The following is a 17,671-nucleotide window of genomic DNA, read 5'->3' on the forward strand; positions in this document are numbered from 1 at the left end:
ATGCAAAAAATAAAATTCAACATATTAAACACGACGTGTCAGATCTAAACATAAATTCCCGAGATTAGTATCTAGGTTTGCGACAGGGAAAACATTTCGTTGGTCTTATGAGTGTCCAGCAGGGGGCGCCGTTTGGCTCCGAAGCGCATCACCCGACACCAAACGAACAAGACGTCATAGGCCGCTGGGTGACGTCGACTCGCCGGGGGGTGCTGGCTAGTCCTAAGATGGCTATGTGCAATATTTAGCTTTCATTTAATAACGTGCCTCCTTCATGTTTCGTTTCCAACGAGTGTCTTCACGAAGGTGAGTCGGATGCTAAACGTACGTGATCGGCATTTCTCTAAATATGTTGGAAATTAACCATCCAACCCTAACAGGATTCACTGAGTACGCGGAGCGTTTTTGTTGTGCGCGGTAAACGCTGCTAACAGCTAGCTAGCCTTATGTTGTTATATACTAGTGTATTTGGTTATTACTGACCAGAATCACATTACCGACCTACTGACATTACAAATAATAATAATAATAATAATAATTTACATCACTTCTGTAGTTAGATAAGGGGGTATACAGTTAGATAAGGGGCTATCCTAGACCCATAGAAGCGAATAAAGCGCGAACTAAAGTAAGTTTTTCCCCTCTTGAGCTGTTTCACACTGTGGTTAACGGTGTTGTCTGGCCAGCTGGTTGTCCCACTAGTACATCGTGTTTTCAGACGTGGCCACACGTACCTGCCCCGCTAACAAAATGGTGAAGTGTCCTGGCATCCCGTCCTGAGGCGCTGCCTCACTGTGTCCCCCACACTCGGCCACCTCGGCCACCAAACACTCAACATTTAGGCCATAAGAGGCGATGTTAACGTTTAGTTGACGTGTAACGGCCAACGGGACGTGTGGGGAGAACATGAACCCACTTTCAGGTCCTCACTCGGGCATAGTTTGTGTTCTTTTGGGTTCTGAGGCGAGAATGGCCACGAAAAATGAGACTTTTTTGTGTGTGTCTCAGGTTTTGACTTCAAGTCCATAATACACACGGGATCATGACAAGTGTGGGTCAGGACCGGAACAGGCGGCTGCAAAACATCCAGAAAGGACTTCAGTTTATCCAGTGAGTGTGTTCTGTTGTGTTGCTGACACTCCACAGCAGCTGTGGGATTCATGCGAGCTTTTTAATGTGAACGTCTTGGGTTTAAATGTGAAAATCTGGTTGCATGTGACCGATTATTTATTACATGACTGACTGGTATGAAGCCAGGACGTGACACCATTATCAGTGTGGCATTTAAAAAATGTAATTTTTTTTTTTTAAGTCCAGCGGTGAACCACTGAACCACAAGGGCTGCTGTTCAAATCCTCTTTCAGGTCACTTTACATGTGGAATTCTCATATTTCTTCCAAATGCTTTTAGACACACTTCCTTCTTGTTTCCAGGTCTACTCTGCCTTTCCCTGGCACGCAAGAACAATATGAGGTTTGTGGAATTACACTTGATCGGATTTGCTCATTTTCATCTTGAGTTTGCTGGAAAGCGTTCATCTGAACTTCATGTCTCCTGCATGGTGCAGGTATTCATTCAGGACCTGGTGCGGAACCTGTACGGTGAGGGAAACGACGTGTTCCACGAGGGCGAATGGGCCCGATCGGTCGAGCTGTACTCGGAGGCCCTGAGCATTGCAGTATACGCTGATTCTGAAGAAATCAGCATAGCCCCTAAAATGATGGAGAAACTTCATGCTAACCGCGCAGCCTCCTACCTAAACATGGTGAGTTCGCACCTGCTGTGTGCAAAAACAGAAAAAAATCCATCGTTTCCAGACCGTTGTGGCGTGGAGATGCTGAGGCCCTGTCTGTGTGACTCAGGGCCTGCATGACCAAGCCCTGGAGGACTGTGAGAAGGCTCTTCAGCTGAACGGCAGCAACTACAGGGCCTTGTACCGCAGGGCCCGGTCCCTGAAGGAGCTGGGCCAGCACCAGGAGGCCTATGAGGCAGTCGCCAAGTGCTCCATGACGGTGCCTCAGGTCAGTGTGCGTTCGCCCTGCGTCTCTCCCTCCAGAAAACGTCCCTGTGCCATTAATCCTTGGTGTTGTCATTTGTAGGATCCTAGTGTCATTAAGCTGACTCAGGAACTGGCCAAAATGCTGGGGCTGAAAATTCGAAAAGCTTATGTGAGAGGAAAGGTGAGTTCCTACGCCTTACCTCCAGTTTCTAAACATCCTTCAGTATGTGAGTAAACGCAGTCTTATTTTAGTGGGCTTTATTGCATGTTTCTGTCTGTGCTTGTACTAATCGACTGCATCCTGATTGCTCTCATCTTTATTCTGATACTGTTTCTAAACAGCCTGCCTTAAATGTGTTGTCTGGCTCAAGTATATCGGGATCAGCAAATGAAAAGGTCAGATACCTGCTTTCTGTGTTCTTGGTGCTTGATCTTGTAAATAAAGCGAGCTTGGGTTTAATCTTTTGGTGTCTCACCAGTATTCTCAGAGCCCAGCTTCTGTGGAGGACATTGAAGCAGGTAAGAGCGCTCTGGCGTGGTGTGATGTTTGCTGGCTGCTCACCCTTGCCAGATTCTTCACAGATTCCTCCATGTTCTCGTGCCCCAGATGAGACGGTGTCTGGCCAGGGCTTCGGTGTCTCGTTGCCTGCGAGCATTCCCGCATGTCCCCCCATGACCGAGACGGTAGACGTGGAGCCTCCGCCCGTCAACATTATGCCCACCGTACACCCCGTTGATCCTGGCATCCCAGAGCCGGCGCCCGTGCACATGCACGTGCCTCTCGTGAATGGCTCCAGGTCCACCGAGCCTTACCCCCCGCCACAGCCGCTGGACTTCGGAGACGAGATCATCGGGGATGATCTGGACGAGCTGCTGGACAGCGTTCCTCCACCTGAGCCAGCCATGGTACGGGTCCAGACCTGACGCCCGGTACACCCGTCCACCTGTAGCGTGGGCTCTCGCTCACAGCTGTGTGAAGATCACACTTAGTCATGTTTGGTGCTCTGTTTTAGTGCAAAACCTGCCTTTGTTTTGTCAGAAAAGTAAATAACTCCAAGTAAAGTCAGTGTTGAAGTGTGAATTTTAGTATTGAAAGTATAAAGTGAGAATTTTAGAGAAAAGTCCTATTTTTCCTCATCATTCAAGGTGACCGTTACCTTTTTGTTGATGTTGTATCTCACAGGATCGTGAGTGTGTTCTCATATAGTTCCCTTCCCCTTCACAGGTGATCCCCATAGTTACTGGTCCTCTTCCCTTACCCACTAGTATCACCACTCCCATGTCTGCACCTCTCCATCTAACCCCTCACCTGAGTCACCCAGTGCTCGTGCCCCAGCAGTGCACGGTCAACCTGCCCGCGCCCTACCACAAACCTCCCTCTGCAGTCTATCCCCTCGGGCCCTTCTCCTCAGTTCTGGACTCTCTGGACAGCTTGTCCATTTCAGAACCGCAGACAGGTGTGTGGGTTTCTTTCTTTCCTGTGATGAAATGGTTAAAAATAAACTACATATTAAATTAGACTTTCATCAATCTGCTCTGTTGTTGCTTTAACAGCCTTTTTAAAGGGGCTGGTTTCCATATTGACTTTTTTTTAAACAACTTGTCCTTTTCTTCAAAATCATCCTGGGATCAAAATTCACTGCAAACAGCCTTTGGCCAGCACTCTTTTATGGTAAATATTCATTTAGTGTTTATTACCCTATCCCCCGTTGTTTGAGCTTGGTGATGCCGGTGATGTGATTTGAACCTCTTTGCGTTCAGACAGGCCCCACTGAACGAATAACAGCGTCCATGCCAACCGTGGGGATCATGTTTGGCACGGTGGACGGCAGCAGTTACACACAGGAACACCTGCAGCAGGTGGACCTGGCCAAGAACCCGCTCGCCGACACCCATGAGTTTAAGCAAGCCTGTTCTATGTGCTACATTAAAACCGGTATGTCAGCCTGGTGACGTGCGGCCAGGTGTCCACGCCCCAGCTATGAGCTATGAGCACATGACATATGCTGTTTTACATGTAGAACCTCCTGCTCAAATGGATCTGCTGTGTCTGCAGGACCTGGGGTTCTAGACTACACCTACCACCCAGAGGACCATAAATGTAAAAAAGACTTGTTGCTTGGAAGAATCAAACATACTGATCACCCTACATGGAGGCTAATTCGCCCCAGGCCCACAAAAAACCAGTATGAGGGCCCTTATTATATTTGCAAAGGTGAGAGTTTGCTTTTTTTTTTGCTGTTCAGTACATTGTAATAACCTGTCTTTCAAAACTCAATTACATATGTAGACAGACACACACACATTTACATAACTTCATCTGTGTTTGGCTGAAGCCCACGACACCCACCAGCAGACCCATCAGTGAAGTTTACCCTCCCTCCCCCCCTCTAAGCTCCATTTTAAGCAGCCGCACGCACCTCTGAACGTGAACCCACACTGCTGTCTCCGGGGACTCCGCACCCAGAACCACCAGGTCCACGTGGGCTTGATGTGCTTCAGCAGGACAAACCCAGCCAGCACTTCCCTATATTCATCCACTGTGCTGCCCCCAAGCAGACAGTAACTTCCCAACCCGTAAAAACCCACATTAGCCTCCCCAGACTACGGCCACGCCCAGTTCCACTGACACCATTAATGTGTACTCGGTGCCACCAGATCCACCTGGATTCTACCTACAACACCACCAACATTCCCCAAGTGCAGTTCAGTGCTGGCCTCCCTGCTGACTAAGACCACGCCCCCTCTGCTGACTAAGACCACGCCCCCTCTGGCACCAGCTCAGTGACTCCAGCTCTATCTGGATCTACCACATTACACAATGACATCACACAATGTCCCACTCACCTGCCCAGTCCTCCATAAACCTGAAACACCTCCACCATTTCACCTTTATAATGCATTTCCCCAGCTAGCCTGCACTCTCCTCACCCACAAACACTGATGAGCTCTTTCAGCTACGTCTGATGGCTTCTTCACAGCTACACTAGGTTTATGGTCTCTAAAACCAAACTGCACAAGCAAGAATTTACCAGATTTTGCTACAAATCCTCTTAACACCATCTCTGCTGATCTTGTACAACCCCGTAACGCTTATCTCTCCTGGTCATGTGTGCACCACCCACATTCTCTCACCTCAGCCACCAAGTCTTCAAACATCAGCTTCTTCATCCACTATTCATATAAATGGAACTGTTATCTTTCTCTTTCTCTCTCTGGCCTTAGCATAGTTAATGGTGTACATGCATACACACTCTTGTCTAAGATTGTGTACAACTATCTTGTGATTGAGAATGTTTTGGAAAGGGTGTATATGTTGTTGGACATGAAGACTCTGAATGGCCTCTCAGTTCCACCCAGCTGATTTTTATGTCATCAAAGTTTTGTATGAGCTGACAAGGAGAAGATTGATGGGTATGTGAGTAGGTGTGGGTGTAGGTGCGGGTGGATGTGGGTTTATTAGCGTATATGGGATTGCACTATAGACAGCTATCAAAAGACTCCACTTGACTGTGGAATTTAATTACTTTGACACACGTAAATATGAAATGGTCATTCTTTGTAACGCTGCACATCCATCGGTTGTCTTGGGGATTGTGGGGTTCTTGAAAAATAATACTCTCATAATCCCGAGTTAACAAGCTAAGGGGAAGATAAGTGGCGTTTGTTTTGGAACCAATCCTGCAATTCTACAAACAGCTGTGCTTCTGGTGTAGACACATTTGCGTTCAGGCTCAAAGACGGATCAGTAAACAAAACACCATTTCAGCCTTAGCGTCACCTTTAATCACACTTTATCATGAGCTTACCATGTATTATAACTACTGATTGTTCTGTTTGATTATCACAAGGCTTCTAACAGATTGTTCCATTGTTAACTATGTCTCATGTATTTTGTTTGTCTAAATACTGTAATGGTACTTCGTCCTGTCGTAGATGTAGCCAATGGAGAAGACTGCAAGTACCTTGGTCACTGCACGTTTGCTTATTGCCAAGAGGAGATTGACGTCTGGACCCTGGAACGTAAAGGCTTCATATCTCGAGACCTCTTGTGTGATCCATATGGGGCCAGAATGAAAATCAGTCTCACCGTTCCCAAAATCCTCCAGGAGCACCAGGGCATATTCATGTTCCTCTGTGAGGTGAGATTCATGGAGCCACTGGGTGGCCTGCGCTTTAACAATATCAACTTCTGTGCTGTATGAGTAAAGCCACATAGAATTTGCAATGGAGATGTGTGCGTCTTGTGTCCGTAGGCATGTTTTGATCTCAAACCCCGAAGAATCAGCAGGATCAGTAAAGACAAGCCCGGTCTGTGCTCTCATCCAGAGACCAAGCACGTGTTTGAAGCAAATAAGTAAGCTTCTCTTCTCAGATCAACGTGTGAATACTGGCTTTGGCGAATCAAATGTGGAAATGTCAGGATCACCTGGTTGGTTTGTTTGTTGCCCTCATAATGCAGTGCTGTCCGAGTCAAGCACAGTTTAGTTTCAGCTCTAGCATGCCTGGCTCTGGTAACAAGATGCTACTGAAAGACATGACAGACGGGATTATGGGTTGAAACCAAACTCTGTAGGGCAGTAGAGCACTGGACTGCACACTCCTGCATTAAAGTGTTCTGACCGCTCTGTGTGTGTGTGTGTTAGGTGCCTGGTGCATTTTGTGAAGGACAACACGGTGAGGTACTGTAAGATCCGCCCGTACCACCAGCAGTGCCAGTTAGACCTATGCAGACACGCGGTACGTTACGGCTGCCAGCGCGAGGACTTCTGCTTCTACGCCCACACCCTCATCGAGCTCAAAGTGTGGCTGGTGCAGCGAGAACAAGGTGGGTCTCCTCCAACACTGGCGCTCCTACCTGATCTAATCACGTTCATCAGTTCAGACTTAATCATCTGCTTACGTCATTTTCTAGGCATTACTCATGAAAGTATTGTCCAGGAAGCGAAGAAGTATTGTAACATCGAGGTCACCTCTCAGGTTCAGGTATTTTGTTTTATTGCATTTACGTGGAACTGAAAATGTGTCCCAGGACCCCTACAAAAGGTGTTAGAAAATGTCAATTTTCCTTTTCCTGTTCACATACATTTAGTCCAGCACAGAGGGAGGGAGGAGTCCAGGAGAGACCGACCCTAGGAGAGAACTGTTCTCTGCGACACTGAAATCTCCTGTGCGTGTTCCTCTCCAGGACCTGCCATCTACCTTAAGGAGGTTTGGTCCTCCCAACCTGAAGATGCAGTTTGTGTGCGGGCAGTGCTGGCGAAATGGCCAAGTCAGTGAACCAGACAAGAACAAGAAATACTGCAGTGCCAAGGCCCGGCACACGTGAGTCCAGCCCTCCTCTCTGCTCACCCAGCTGTCTGTGTGTATGCATTTGTGTGTTTCTGTTCTTGGAACCAAAAGTCTTTTTCTTCCAGCTGGTCCAAAGACAGGCAGGTGGTTCTGGTTAGCTCGGTTGAGCGAAGGAAATGGACCACAGTTCGCGGTCTCCCAACACGAAAACCCGCCCCGTCGCAGTTTGAGGTGTGTGGGCGTACCGTCACACTGGATCTTGTGTGGTTGTTTTTATTGGTATTTTTGTGATATGCATTATATTACATGCTGTTCATATTGTGCTCTTGGCCTGGTTTGTCGTCAGATTTGCATGCATGTGGCCGCTGGTAAGAAGTGTCAGTATATTGGGAACTGCACGTTTGCTCACAGCACAGAGGAGAAGGACCTGTGGACGTACATGAAGGACAACAACAGTAAGCCAGCATGCCCAGTCTGATGATGCCTGAGTGTTACACATTGTCAAAGCTAAAATTTAAATTTGTTCATGCATGTATTTGTACTGTGTGTGTGTGTGTGTGTGTGTGTGTGTGTGTGTGTGTGTGTGTGTAGTAGCGGATATGGAGCAGCTCTATGAGCTCTGGCTGCAGTCTCAGAAGCCTGGCTGGAGTGAGGAGAACTCCAGCGCTGCTGGGAGGGAGAATGGGAAGCAGATTCACATGCCCACGGATTACGCGGAGGAAGTGGTACGGCATGCCCCTCCCCCTCCCCGCTACAGCCCCTCCCCCTCCCTGCTACAGCCCCTCCCCCTCCCCGCTACAGCCCCACCCCCCTCCCCGCTACAGCCCCTCCCCCTCCCTGCTACAGCCCCTCCCCCTCCCCGCTACAGCCCCTCCCCCTCCCCGCTACAGCCCCACCCCCTCCCCGCTACAGCCCCACCCCCTCCCCGCTACAGCCCCTCCCCCTCCCCGCTACAGCCCCTCCCCCTCCCCGCTACACACTGCCCTGCTGCCATCCACCACCGTGGTCTAAAGGCCTTTTCTCCCCCCTCCCACCCACCCTGTATATTTCTAAAAATGATTTAACATAATTCCATTAACCTGCCCTACTCTTATTTGCACGCTATGTATTCGAGGCATCTCGTTCCACACCTTCTCGGCCACGTGCGTGTGCTGCGTTTGGCTTATTTGGTTTGTTTCGCCAGGCCGGTAATCACTGCTGGCTGTGTGGGAAGAACTGTAACAGTGAGAAACAGTGGCAGCAGCACATCACCTCGGAGAAGCACAAGGAGCGCGTGTTCAACTCGGAGGACGACCAGAACTGCTGGCAGTATCGCTTCCCCACGGGAGCCTTTAGAGTCTGTGAGCGGTGAGCTGCTCCACCCCAACCACAGTGGTGGTGTTGTTGTTGATGATGTTGTTGTTGTTGTTTATGGGCATGTTTGTGGGTGCAGGTTCCGGAAGGGCACGTGTACGGAGGGAGAGCTGTGTAATCTGGCCCACGGAGAGGAGGAGCTGAAAGAGTGGGAGGACCGTAGAGAATTCCTTTTGATGAAACTCGCCAAAGCACGAAACGATCACTTGATGGCGCCCAACGATAACGATTTTGGCAAATATAGTTTTCTTCTTAAAGACATAAAATAATTTTCTATTGATCTCAATTAAGCGATCTACCCAAGGTAGTGTCAGGAACCCTGAAGTGTTGGTGAGACAGTATTGAAGCAGAAAAGCTTGGGTGAAGCTTCCTGCTGTCACGGGGGGGAGGGGGAAAGGCCCCTGTCAGTGTTTCATTTTAAACAGGAAGTGCAGAGCTGGCCTTGTGTTCTGTCATCATGGCTTTGTTGCTTTCATCAGAGAGGGGGGAAAGACGCACCATTGCTGTTTGTTCCAGTTCGTTAGGTTCATGCACAGTGGACTGATTTCTTTGATTATTGTTCAGGCCAAGGACACCAATGGTGTAGTACAGTGTAAACGTTGTAGGCACCGCTGATCTGATGGTAAGATTGTTGGTTTCCCTGCTTGTATTTAATTTCAGTAAACTTCGGTTTTGTCTTGTTGGAATTTGGGCCCTTGCAACTTCTTGACTGCTACATGTATGTTCTGTAATCTATTCTAAAATTATGACTTGTTGGTATCTTACAGCTCAAAACCCACAAATAAAGTATGCATCCCAGTTAGGTAAACTGTTCACCTGTCAATACACATGATCACAAAAAGGGTCGTGGAGAGGGAAAAGTGAACTTGGAAGTGGATGTTAAATAAAACACTAAGAGTTAAGATAATTGGAGTCAATAAGGTGCATTTTGAGACATTTTTGAAGGAAAAAAGAACATAATAAGCTGTTTGGTCATGTGAACCACCCCCTGGTTATTATAATAAACACCAAGACCTCAGTGCCATTTAAAGATTACTTGTATTACTTGAGCATCTGTGACATGTTCTGAGAGCAGTCTGCTGAATGACCCTGCACTCCAGGATAAAAACTTTGATCTACATGGATGGTTACACAGCACTATATGTAACTGACTTGTGTACTAGAATAAAGTGTATTTTGCTGCAGTGTTTGTCTGACATTTGTCTTGGAGATGGGACCAAAACATTTAAATTAAAAGTTGAAATGGTCCATGACCAGTTATAAAAACCCGGAAAGTTGTAAACAGCTTTATTTATGCCTATGTGTAGTTGTACCAGAGCATGGCTTCTGAGTACTGGTGGTCCTCACCCTACCAGACCGTATATTAGACGTATAAACATTCCTCTAATAAAAGTCTCCAGAAAGATACAGGGTTGTGGATCACTTAATCAATATCGATTTAGACCTTCCACCAAACAATATTTCTAAAATCCACGGTTTTGCAACTGCTGTTTTAACTTGATATGCTAAAACAACTAAAATGTCTTTCAAGAAGATAACCAAATTACAAATATTTACAAGATCAGAAATTGTGGCGAGTGTAAGTAGATCAAGCAGACAGCCGAGGTGGAAAGGTTTTATTTTCAGTATAGCAGATTACTGGGAATTCTGTTAGTGACATCAAGCAACACTGACAATGTCAGACTTCCCCAAAGTCAGGGAGCATTAACATGATGTTCTCTCATGGACCGCCATTTTCATGGAAATGTAACTGCACAAATTCCCAATTCACAGAAATACAATTGCACTCTTAGAAAAGCATACACAGCAGGTATGCTAGGTCTGAAGGTATTACAGGTATACAATAATTCTCTATTAGTACAACAGTGACAGAAAATACAATTGTTTTGGCATTTTCAATCTCTGGCGGCACACTCAGGAGGCCAAAACCCCCCAATGACTAAATGCAAAACTTTGATCCATGAATTCTACAGACATAGTCTGTATGAATGCTTTATAAAAATAAATAATTTTCTTTCTCACATGTACAGATGAAGGAAGGACACATAAAACATAAGCTACCTATCTGTCAGTGGTTTTCAGCATGACAAATGTAAATGGTCTATAAAAATAAAATTTACATTGTTCTAATGACCTCCTCTGCCTCCATACAGAAGTGTGCTCAGCCACTATAACAGAAACCTCTGGGATGTCACCAGCGTAACTCTACACACCCCACCCTACTCATAACCCTACACACTGATGCCCAGTCATTAGCTTTACTACAATGGCTTCTTAGCAGCGCAGAAGAACTAAAGCTGTATGTGAAACTTCATGGGATGCTGTTTAACCACCACAAAACTCACCGACGTGCTAGAAATAAAGTGTATAAAGCATGACCCTGAACTGTCAAAGAAACACGAAATATTCCTTATGGTTCTTGAGTAGATGTGCACTATTTTTTTCTAAAACAAAAAACTGGAGTACAACATGATTATTCTTCATCAAAGACAAATAATTCAAATGGACTTGTGGCAGGTATTTACACCAGAGCCAGCTCTGGTTTAAACCAAAGTTCTTTTAAAATACCAAACCATGAAAAGCATCATTGGCTAACCTCTGTCCTCTAAAGACTGAAGTCATAATTCAGCATACGAATAAACTTATCTACTGTATAAAATGCTGAAATTCAACACGTTCACATTAGAACAGGATTGCACTAGACCACAAAGGGGGAAAAAAGAAGCTCAAACAACATCAGCTAGATAAACGCATGCTTACATCTCCTGTTGAACTAAATGTTTTCAAAGGAATATTAACTTAAGGCTGAATATTCCGTAATGCCTAGTGTACAACGAAAGCCATCAAGCTGGATGTTGTGGACCTTCACACAGCGCCTAGCTGTGGCTCTCGGTGCCGTTGGGGCTGAGCTTGGTCTTGTGCTCGACCCGAGGCCCTCTGGCCGAGTACTGGACCAGCAGGAAGGGCTCCTTGGTCTCGCCCTCGCCCACGATGCTCTCCTCGTCCTCCGACTGACCGATGCGTTGCAGGCGCAGGTAGCACCAGCACCCGAAGATCAGAGCCCCGAGAGCGGCGATGGCGATGAGGATCACGATGATGGTCACCACCCCGGTGGTGGGACTGTGGTCCATGATCGACATGCTTTGTGTAAAGCACCGTGTTGTTTAAAAACCCAATGAGGGATTTTTTGGTCGGCTTGGTCTTTCTTGTCAGATCTATTAGTCTTCTTACATCCAATTTGTAACAAAAAATAAATAAAAAAGAAGGAGAACAAACGGGTTACGAAAGAATATCCCGTTACCGAGACGTCTCGGAGGCTGCAGGAGAGGAGGATGAGAAGTGAAACTACATAACCAAAGGCGATTCCTTTGCACCGGCCCCGTTTAAACGGAAAACCTAATGTACATTTGCAACACCAACCCCTTTACTGAGTATTATCAGTTAAAAACACATGACAAATACCGTAACTACACTGACGCTGCAAAAACCCCCAATAAAATGGTGCATTTATTGTCCGAGGACAGTTTCATCTCCAACTCTCGGAGTTGCAACATCACTTCTCCAGCTAAGCTAACTGCTTCTGCAAACGCAAAACACATACAAAGGCGACCATTTTGTATAAGAAAAATGCAGTCTAACATTAACATTAGGTATACAGCCAACAATCTTATCCCACTCAAGTTGCAAAGCGCCAGCGAGTGCAGTACTGTCGGGAAACAGACGTACCTGGAGAGTGTTTCAGGACGTCGGGGCCACTGTGATGTTGAGAAGTGAGAGCAGCGGCCGCTTCATGACGGGCTGCAGCAGCCCGGAACACGGACGCGCATGTCAGACGCGCGGCCGCGGCGCGCGCTCCCGGCATGGTGCGCTTCGTGGACGCGATTCACGTCACCCGAAGTCACAAGCATCTTGCAGTTTTTTTTTTTACACGCAATGCTTTATTAAGTTTTACGATAACAATAGACGTAAATAGCGAATTCAGTGTAAAAGAGAAACACGAGCTTTGTTTTATTCCAAAGGAAATGAGATCACGACCGCAAAAATAAAGCCTAGCCAATCAAATAATAAAGAACTATGGTGCACAGAAAAGCGCTGTGGCGCTGACAGGTGCAGGAAGATCAAACGGACAAAACGGAAATACGGAGGGATAACTCAGTTAAGAGCAAACGTAAGAAATACTGTTGCATAAAATTAAGAAACAACTCAGGGTAGAAACACACACACACACACACACACACACACATGTATGTTGTCTGTTGTACTGTTGATTTGTGTTGCACCATGTTTCCGGAGGAACGAAATTTCGTTACACTGTGTAATGTAATGACAATAAAAAGCCACTTGACTTGACTTGACTAATATTTATATGATTTTTACTAGTATTCACATATGCTATATATATATATATATATATATATATATATATATATATATATATATATATATATATATATATATCATATGTGAATACTAGAATACTATAGAATATATCTATATATATATATATATATGTGTGTGTGTGTGTGTGTGTGTGTGTGTGTGTGTGTGTGTGTGTGTGTGTTCATATATTCCAAGACATACGGGAGCGTGTGGTGCTCTGTAGTAACTCTGCTAGGCTGTGCACCATGTGACTGAACGCGGAACTTGAGGAAATGCTGTGAAAAGACGCTTTCGCCAACTGTTTAGTTCTGACGTTTCAACAAAGCGACGGCACAAACCGTAAGTATAAACAACTATGGATTGTAAGTTTTCTTTAAAAATGGGTTTAGTCAACAAGTTTAGCGGATTGTGTTAAGTTTCGGTTTTGGTAACTCGCCTGAAGTTTTATCGGCAGTGGAAATATGGCGACTTGATGTGCCAAATGTTAGCGTCAAAAAAGTAGTAACGAGATTTAGACTAATATGTAAACACATCATTTAGACATCATATTATGTTTCCACATTTAAACACGCGTAAGTAAAAAAAATAAAATAAAACGTCTTAATTCACACTGCGTAACCATGTACTGTTTCAGTTTTACCAATGGCAAGCGCACCTCCACTGGAGATATCAGGTGCTGCGGGCTACATGGCGCCCCCGTCCTATGAAGAAACCATGACCGCAGGACCTCAGTACCCACAGTATGGCCCCGCGCCGCCGCCTCCCGTCTACAGCAAAACCACCCAGGCTCCGTATCCAACTCAGGCTTACACGCAGATGTATGCAGCCCCGGCGCCCTGTGCACCCGTGACCAACCCCGTGGGTAAGGAGCATACCGGCTTTCGGCGTGTCTGATCTTAAAACCAGCCTGCTCATGGTACTAAAACATTACTACATCCAAAACTAATTTAAACTGGCTTTACTATTATAGTAGTACTATTATAGTAGTATAGGCTTTACTAGTATTTTCTCTTATTCTGTAGTTAGTATTCTGAAAAACGGCACTAAAGTCCCTGACAAATGCACCAATATATCAGTGTTCATAACAATTAGTAGAAGTTATAGTAGCATCGTAATTACATTTAAAATCCTGTGTCATGCAGTGTCGGTGCAGACGGTATACGTGCAGCCTGGCGTGGTATTTGGGGATCTTCCAGTGCAGGCGTTTTGTCCTGTTTGTGTACAGTCCGTGCAAACTCGCCTGGAGCACAGTTCAGGCACAATGACCTGGCTCACATGTGCAGGCCTGTGCATTTTTGGGTAAGACGCATTTGCAAATAACCGATAAAAAACAAGCTAATAAAGGCTGTTCACCGTTGCTAGAAAATTCACCAAAATTCACTATGCTCTTTTGTGTCTCTCCTGACAGCTGTATCTACGGGTGTTGCTTGATACCCTTCTGTGTCGACAGTCTGAAGGACGTGAGACACCACTGCCCCAGTTGCAACAGGATTATGGGTGTCTACAAGCGTCTGTGATGTGGTCACATGGGATCACAACAGAAGTAGAAGCCACTGTATTCTCAACATTCCTTGTATTATTTCTACAAACAAAATATAGAAACAAATCAGGAAACATATATTTACAATATTTATTACTAGTTGGACCATGTTTGTATATTTTCTGCTGCTTTTTTTTACTCCTTTATAAATGCGACCAAATAACGAATACAAAATAATTTTCAAATAAATTAAAAACTGGCCTTCGGACACCTCAAGGGCACCTCAAAAGGTTTCCCAAGTGCAGTGCCTTAGCCTGTGTTTAGAGTCTGTTAATTATGAGCCCCATAATTACAACGGATACAAATTGTGAGCAGAAACCAGGCATCTGCTTTGTCTGGATTTTGTGTCAAAGCCAATCAAGTCTTCTATAAGCATCTCTGCAGACACAGCACTCTAGAGTTTGCTTGTGCCATAGCGAGACACCACTGACCTTGAATACATGCCAACACACTTGTGAAGTGCCTCATCACTGTCCACTCTTCAACTTACTGACCGTCTTGTGGTTTTAAAACTTTTTTTGTCTCGTGTTAGAAGTATTTCACTTCAATCTGTAATATCATATTCATGTTTACTCAAAAACAAAGCTGTTTTCACAATTTTTGTAGCATAAATATCTTTAGAAACAAAATTAATAAAGAATTACAAATATTCTTGTGTTCAGCTATTGTTACTGCTTTCCAAACATGGAACATAAAACAGGTAATTGCAGTGCAAATGCATAAGTTGTCTTCGTTGTTGTCAGATATTCCAGTTTATCATGGTAAAGTCTGCTGGAGATCTTCAGCCTCGTATTCCCACATTCTCCTGCGGATCGCCGTGTTGTCTGAAAGGTCTGCCATCTTCACGGCACGGAGCACTGGCTCTGGACTGTGTGACTGGATGATCCCCATTATCATCACGTATTTACCTGCAGGTGACATTTAATAACCTCAGACACCTGTGGTCAAGGAACACTTCAGAGCTACCTCAGGATTATTCGATGCAGTTCATGTACCACTATGCAGGGAAGTTACAGAAAGACATATAGATACACTAATCTTTTAAGTGGTTTTGGGTAGAGAATCCCCTAAGGAATTACTTTTGAGGACCGACAATATTTTACTCTCTTCTGTTAATGTATGCATGTAATCCACAATTACAAATCAAGTCCACACACCACACCACCTCTCGCTAACAAACTGAATAAAACAACCAAACAGGCTGCCACAAACACAGATGCAGTTTAATTCCTGTTGTGTTTCCCATGTTCACGAGTTTATAACGGCTCTTATCCAAGTTTAAATCAGCACAGCCTTTACAAAGGTAAACTGAGCAAGAACAGCCATCATGACAATTTCCTGCAGCCCTGAACCGTCTCACTATTTCAAGACTGCCGTGAAGAGTCTCCATTGCAGACACTGGCTTTCATGCCCAAACAAGATGGAACTGCAAAATGCTAATTAATTTCATACATGAATAATGCTGCTGTGTTCTCTCAACTTCAGAACCTGGTTTTCAACATTCCCTCACCTATTCTGCTGTAGGTTAAATGGAGTTACTCAACAGTTATTTGAAATACATTTATTCTTGGTAAGTCATCTGCTTTGTCTGAAACTTTTGTGAAGCCTAATCAAGTCTTTTATTCTCAAATGGGGAAAAAACAATGAAGTAGCACGAAGGGGTTTCCAGATGCAGTGTGAGGTAACATTCCTACTAACCAGGGCTCAGGCAGGGTTTTCCTTTTGGAATGCTGTTAATACCATTGACAAGAAAATTCCCGGTCTCGTCCAGTAGCAATACAGTGTTCTGATCAGACTGCACCTCCACCACTGTGCCTTGCATCCAAACAACCGAAACAACTAGTGGGGTCGACTTGCCACGTCCCAGTCTCTTAATGCAGTATTCTGTTTTAGCGCTCAGCGACGCTTCTCGCAGCTGTCTGGACAGCACTTTCACGGGGGGCTTTCTAGCTTTCTCTCCACTGTTACTAGAATCCCTCGCCCCGCTCATCCTAACCAGCTCGTTTCTGCCAGCTGTGTTACGGGAAAATCGCGGGATGTATTTCAAGCGCTTTACTTCCGGAAGAACACTTCCTCGTATGACGACAATGCTCGTTTCCTTTCAAAATAAAAGGTTGAAATTCATATAATGTAAATGACATTTTTAAGTATCATTTGACTAAATTGTCGGACGATGAGGGCTGAAGTGTTTGTGTGAAGTCCAGTAAAACCAAACATGTAACTTTGGGTGTTGAATATTTTGTCACTTGCAGGCATCATTGATGAGATTATTAGATTATCAGATTATGTACCAAAGCACTGCATTTCAACATTATTCTGCATTGAATGACAGAAGAATGACAAAAAACATTAGCATGTGTTCTTCACATAACCTCGTTTAGATTGCGAGTTAAATTTAATTAGTGGTGGGCTGTTATCAGCCCTGTTATGAGCGTGTGAATAAGATTAAATGTTTTTTTAATAATACTTTTTTTTTTTTTTTAATAATTACTCTTATCCAGTCTAGCCCTTCATCAAACAGTTCAGAGATAACTGCTCAAAAAGGTACAGATTGGGCAACAATACAATGTGCTATACAATATATTAAAAACACACTGCAGAATCCATGACAATAAAAAACTGACCTAAACTAAAACAAAGCACATTGAATATTGTACATCTGGAATGTGTTTGGCACACACTAAAAATTGATTGTTTTTATTTTCAAGAGGGCTTGTTTGCATATCACAGCCTTTTTAATACTGCAAAGGCCAGTACTGCAGTATTATTAATAGACACATTGTGTAAAGCCACATCTCACAGTGACAGTGGAAATAAATAAAAAAAAGACTTACCTTAATATTTATATTTTCCAAAGATAAACTGAACGTTTCCTTATAATCCTGGTGAACTCCACAGTTGGCAGTAGGCCACCCAGCTGACTGACACTACCCTGTACTGATGTGTTGCACAGCCAGCTCATGTTCAGCAGAAAATCAGCTCCTTTTTCATATGGATCAATAAAAAATGTTTCATAGAAAGGATCTCTGGTACACAATATAAAGTGTCTACTGTAATGCAGAAAGACAAGGGTTACAGTCTAGAATTTCAAATAGTCCAGACATTTT

At 44.7% G+C, this 17,671-nt stretch overlaps 4 protein-coding genes across 6 annotated transcripts; 2 read left to right on the forward strand and 2 right to left on the reverse strand.

Moving 5' to 3' along the window:
• The first annotated feature begins 150 nt into the window (after positions 1–150).
• Positions 151–9,828, forward strand: zc3h7a (zinc finger CCCH-type containing 7A). The gene is made up of 23 exons (XM_077009242.1): positions 151–306; positions 1,009–1,110; positions 1,434–1,473; positions 1,568–1,765; positions 1,863–2,021; positions 2,100–2,180; positions 2,342–2,395; positions 2,479–2,518; positions 2,607–2,905; positions 3,225–3,456; positions 3,649–3,671; positions 3,761–3,935; positions 4,056–4,214; positions 5,936–6,141; positions 6,256–6,356; positions 6,646–6,827; positions 6,915–6,985; positions 7,188–7,324; positions 7,417–7,522; positions 7,638–7,746; positions 7,883–8,016; positions 8,475–8,638; positions 8,724–9,828. Exons 2-23 carry the CDS (start codon positions 1,043–1,045, stop codon positions 8,911–8,913), a joined length of 2,928 nt encoding a protein of 975 aa, XP_076865357.1. The 5' UTR covers positions 151–306; positions 1,009–1,042; the 3' UTR covers positions 8,914–9,828.
• Positions 9,829–10,245: 417 nt separating this feature from the next.
• snn (stannin) lies at positions 10,246–12,540 on the reverse strand. 3 transcript variants are annotated; one of them, XM_077009246.1, is made up of 2 exons: positions 12,371–12,540; positions 10,246–11,961 (listed from the first exon to the last, which is right to left on the reverse strand). In XM_077009246.1, exon 2 carries the CDS (start codon positions 11,782–11,784, stop codon positions 11,521–11,523), a length of 264 nt encoding a protein of 87 aa, XP_076865361.1. In that variant the 5' UTR covers positions 11,785–11,961; positions 12,371–12,540; the 3' UTR covers positions 10,246–11,520. The 3 variants fall into 3 exon arrangements, with proteins under 3 accessions (XP_076865361.1, XP_076865362.1, XP_076865360.1); XM_077009247.1 differs by having other exon boundaries at positions 10,246–11,870; positions 12,371–12,539; XM_077009245.1 differs by having other exon boundaries at positions 10,246–11,867; positions 12,371–12,516.
• Positions 12,541–12,797: 257 nt separating this feature from the next.
• litaf (lipopolysaccharide-induced TNF factor) lies at positions 12,798–14,571 on the forward strand. The gene is made up of 5 exons (XM_077009243.1): positions 12,798–12,812; positions 13,220–13,363; positions 13,659–13,886; positions 14,167–14,323; positions 14,433–14,571. Exons 3-5 carry the CDS (start codon positions 13,667–13,669, stop codon positions 14,539–14,541), a joined length of 486 nt encoding a protein of 161 aa, XP_076865358.1. The 5' UTR covers positions 12,798–12,812; positions 13,220–13,363; positions 13,659–13,666; the 3' UTR covers positions 14,542–14,571.
• Positions 14,432–16,619, reverse strand: rmi2 (RecQ mediated genome instability 2). The gene is made up of 2 exons (XM_077009244.1): positions 16,263–16,619; positions 14,432–15,472 (listed from the first exon to the last, which is right to left on the reverse strand). The coding sequence occupies exons 1-2, from the start codon at positions 16,552–16,554 to the stop codon at positions 15,321–15,323; spliced, it is 444 nt and encodes a 147-aa protein (XP_076865359.1). The 5' UTR covers positions 16,555–16,619; the 3' UTR covers positions 14,432–15,320.
• Positions 16,620–17,671: the final 1,052 nt, after the last annotated feature.

Source organism: Brachyhypopomus gauderio, chromosome 6 (assembly GCF_052324685.1).
Source record: "Brachyhypopomus gauderio isolate BG-103 chromosome 6, BGAUD_0.2, whole genome shotgun sequence".
Lineage (NCBI taxonomy): Eukaryota > Metazoa > Chordata > Actinopteri > Gymnotiformes > Hypopomidae > Brachyhypopomus > Brachyhypopomus gauderio.

Excerpts from the sequence above, each read along its gene's own strand:
- snn (XM_077009246.1), bottom strand. The coding sequence starts at position 11,784 with ATGTCGATCATGGACCACAGTCCCACCACCGGGGTGGTGACCATCATC.
- litaf (XM_077009243.1), top strand. The coding sequence starts at position 13,667 with ATGGCAAGCGCACCTCCACTGGAGATATCAGGTGCTGCGGGCTACATG. Across the intron at positions 13,887-14,166 it reads ACCCGTGACCAACCCCGTGG|TGTCGGTGCAGACGGTATAC; the intron begins GTAAGGAGCATA and ends TGTGTCATGCAG. Across the intron at positions 14,324-14,432 it reads GCAGGCCTGTGCATTTTTGG|CTGTATCTACGGGTGTTGCT; the intron begins GTAAGACGCATT and ends CTCTCCTGACAG.
- zc3h7a (XM_077009242.1), top strand. The coding sequence starts at position 1,043 with ATGACAAGTGTGGGTCAGGACCGGAACAGGCGGCTGCAAAACATCCAG. Across the intron at positions 6,142-6,255 it reads TATTCATGTTCCTCTGTGAG|GCATGTTTTGATCTCAAACC; the intron begins GTGAGATTCATG and ends TTGTGTCCGTAG. Across the intron at positions 8,639-8,723 it reads GCCTTTAGAGTCTGTGAGCG|GTTCCGGAAGGGCACGTGTA; the intron begins GTGAGCTGCTCC and ends TTGTGGGTGCAG.
- rmi2 (XM_077009244.1), bottom strand. The coding sequence starts at position 16,554 with ATGAGCGGGGCGAGGGATTCTAGTAACAGTGGAGAGAAAGCTAGAAAG. Across the intron at positions 15,473-16,262 it reads AAAACCCTGCCTGAGCCCTG|GTAAATACGTGATGATAATG; the intron begins GTTAGTAGGAAT and ends TGTCACCTGCAG.